Source organism: Glycine soja, chromosome 18, assembly GCF_004193775.1.
Source record: "Glycine soja cultivar W05 chromosome 18, ASM419377v2, whole genome shotgun sequence".
NCBI lineage: Eukaryota > Viridiplantae > Streptophyta > Magnoliopsida > Fabales > Fabaceae > Glycine > Glycine soja.
Genome location: NC_041019.1, coordinates 14,056,919 through 14,058,908, shown reverse-complemented (window position 1 = coordinate 14,058,908; position 1,990 = coordinate 14,056,919). Strand labels below are relative to the sequence as shown.

The 1,990-nt window shown below is 37.5% G+C and overlaps 1 protein-coding gene across 1 annotated transcript; it reads left to right on the top strand.

The window, feature by feature from the left end:
- The first annotated feature begins 800 nt into the window (after nucleotides 1-800).
- LOC114396971 lies at nucleotides 801-1,469 on the top strand. The gene has a single exon (XM_028359124.1). It carries the CDS (start codon nucleotides 801-803, stop codon nucleotides 1,467-1,469), a length of 669 nt encoding a protein of 222 aa, XP_028214925.1.
- The last annotated feature ends 521 nt before the right edge of the window (nucleotides 1,470-1,990 follow it).

Below are 1,990 nucleotides of genomic sequence, written 5' to 3'. Positions count from 1 at the left end.
TATCCACGTCGTGTAATTCTTCTTAATCCCATCGCACAATAGATGGTCTCGTATGTCATCGAGTAATTGTCTTCTTCCATTCAAACAGTTGATGCAAGGACAATAATATTTTCCTTCTTCATTTGGTCGACCTCTTTCTGAAGTAAATTGCAAGAACTGTTCGATGCCATCCTCATATTCTGGGCTCATGCGACTTTCATTCATCCAACTTTGATCCATCTAAGCAATTCCATGCATGAAAATCTCACTTTTTTATTTATAGGTGTGGCCCTATCCCATTTAGGAAAACTGTCTTTTATGTTAGCTTCAAACGTCAGGGTTACCATTATTTACAAAAATTTGACTAAATTTCGACAGCATTTCGCATTGGTCTCCAAGTACATGACATGACATCGGTCAAATGAATTTCCCGATAATCAAGTATGCACTCAGAGAACAATATGAAATTCATTGAACCGAAATTTAATCAAATTAATGAAAATAATAATAACCTTCACGAATGAATCTAACATAAAAATACCAGTCTCCCCAAACTGTCCAAACGGACAATTCAAGACTAAATACAATGACTAATGCAAACTGTCCGCAAGAGTCATTGCATTCAGTCTTAAACGGGAATCTAAGGTTCACTCAGCATCAACAACATTTGTTTATATAGCAAATTACACTGATCACATACAAGAACATACAAAAGGTTAAATTCAATTATAGACAAATATAGACATCAGTAGTTGATTATGAAACTAATTTAAAATGCTGGGTTTGAAGGGTGCTTATGTTTTGTTATTTTAGTTGGGTATATGTGTGTGTGTGGGTGTGTCTGTGGTTCCTTCAGGTTTGACACTGCACAAACTCTTGTGTCAAGGTTCCTTCAGGTTTCTTCTTTTTTCGAGGACGAGGGTGAGAGCCCCGTTAAGTCTGATGAAATAAAAGTCCAAACATGGAGCAGCCAACACTACAGGAACGAACCTGTGGTTGTTGTTGTTGCTCCACGGTTGCAAAAGTATTCTAGTTTTGATGACCAAAGTGGGGAGCAGCCTTTGCTTTTGCCCATTCAAAGCTTGAAATCTCGCTTATCTGAAGAAGATATTGATGTTCAATCTCTGTACATGTTAATGAGTTCTAAAAGATTTTCAAGCTATTCGAATATAAAAGCAAAAGTTGAACCTGTTCATGTTGATGTTGATGTTCAATATCTAAATAGGTCAACAACCTTCAAAAGGTTTTCAAGCAATTCAAATAGAAATGCAGAAGTTGAAGCTGATGTTGTTGATACAGATGTTCAATCTCTAAATAGGTCAACAATTTCTCAAGGATTTTCAAGCAATTCCAATAGAAAAGCTGAAGTTATAATGTTGTCTTCAAACACTTATGTTATAATGTTGTCTTCAAACGCAGAGGATTCGGTGAGGAAGAAGGGCTTCTACAAGTCTTGTCCTCCACCACCTCCGCCACCAACAATGTTTTAGAAATCAGTGTTCATGAAGCCAAGGTTCAATGGTTCATCCAATGAAGCACCTTCCTTCAATAAGGAGTTGAAGAGAAGCTTCACAAGTGAGAGAACCACACCAGTGGGAAAGAAAAGTCATGAAGAAAATAAATCCAAGCAAGGCACATTGTTTAGAAGTAACAAGTTCATGGGGCATGCAAGCGTGCCTCTTGTGTCACAGCCAGCTGAGAAAGAAAGCCTTCTTGTGGAATCTAACGATGATGACGACAACGATGACACAGAAACTGAGGACCAAGACGTTGAAGGAGGAAGAACTGTTGCTCAGAACAATGACAGGGGAAAGGGTCCACTTGTTATTGGTGGAGAAAGTTAAAAAACAGATGGTGATGAAGGACCAGATATGAATAAGAAGGCTGATGAGTTCATTGCTAAGAGAATTGAGTTAATCAAGAGGAGTACAAGGAGTGCAAGAAACTTTTCAAGGTAATAATATTGAAGATGGATACATATCATATCCTTCTACTTACTACATTAGTTAAA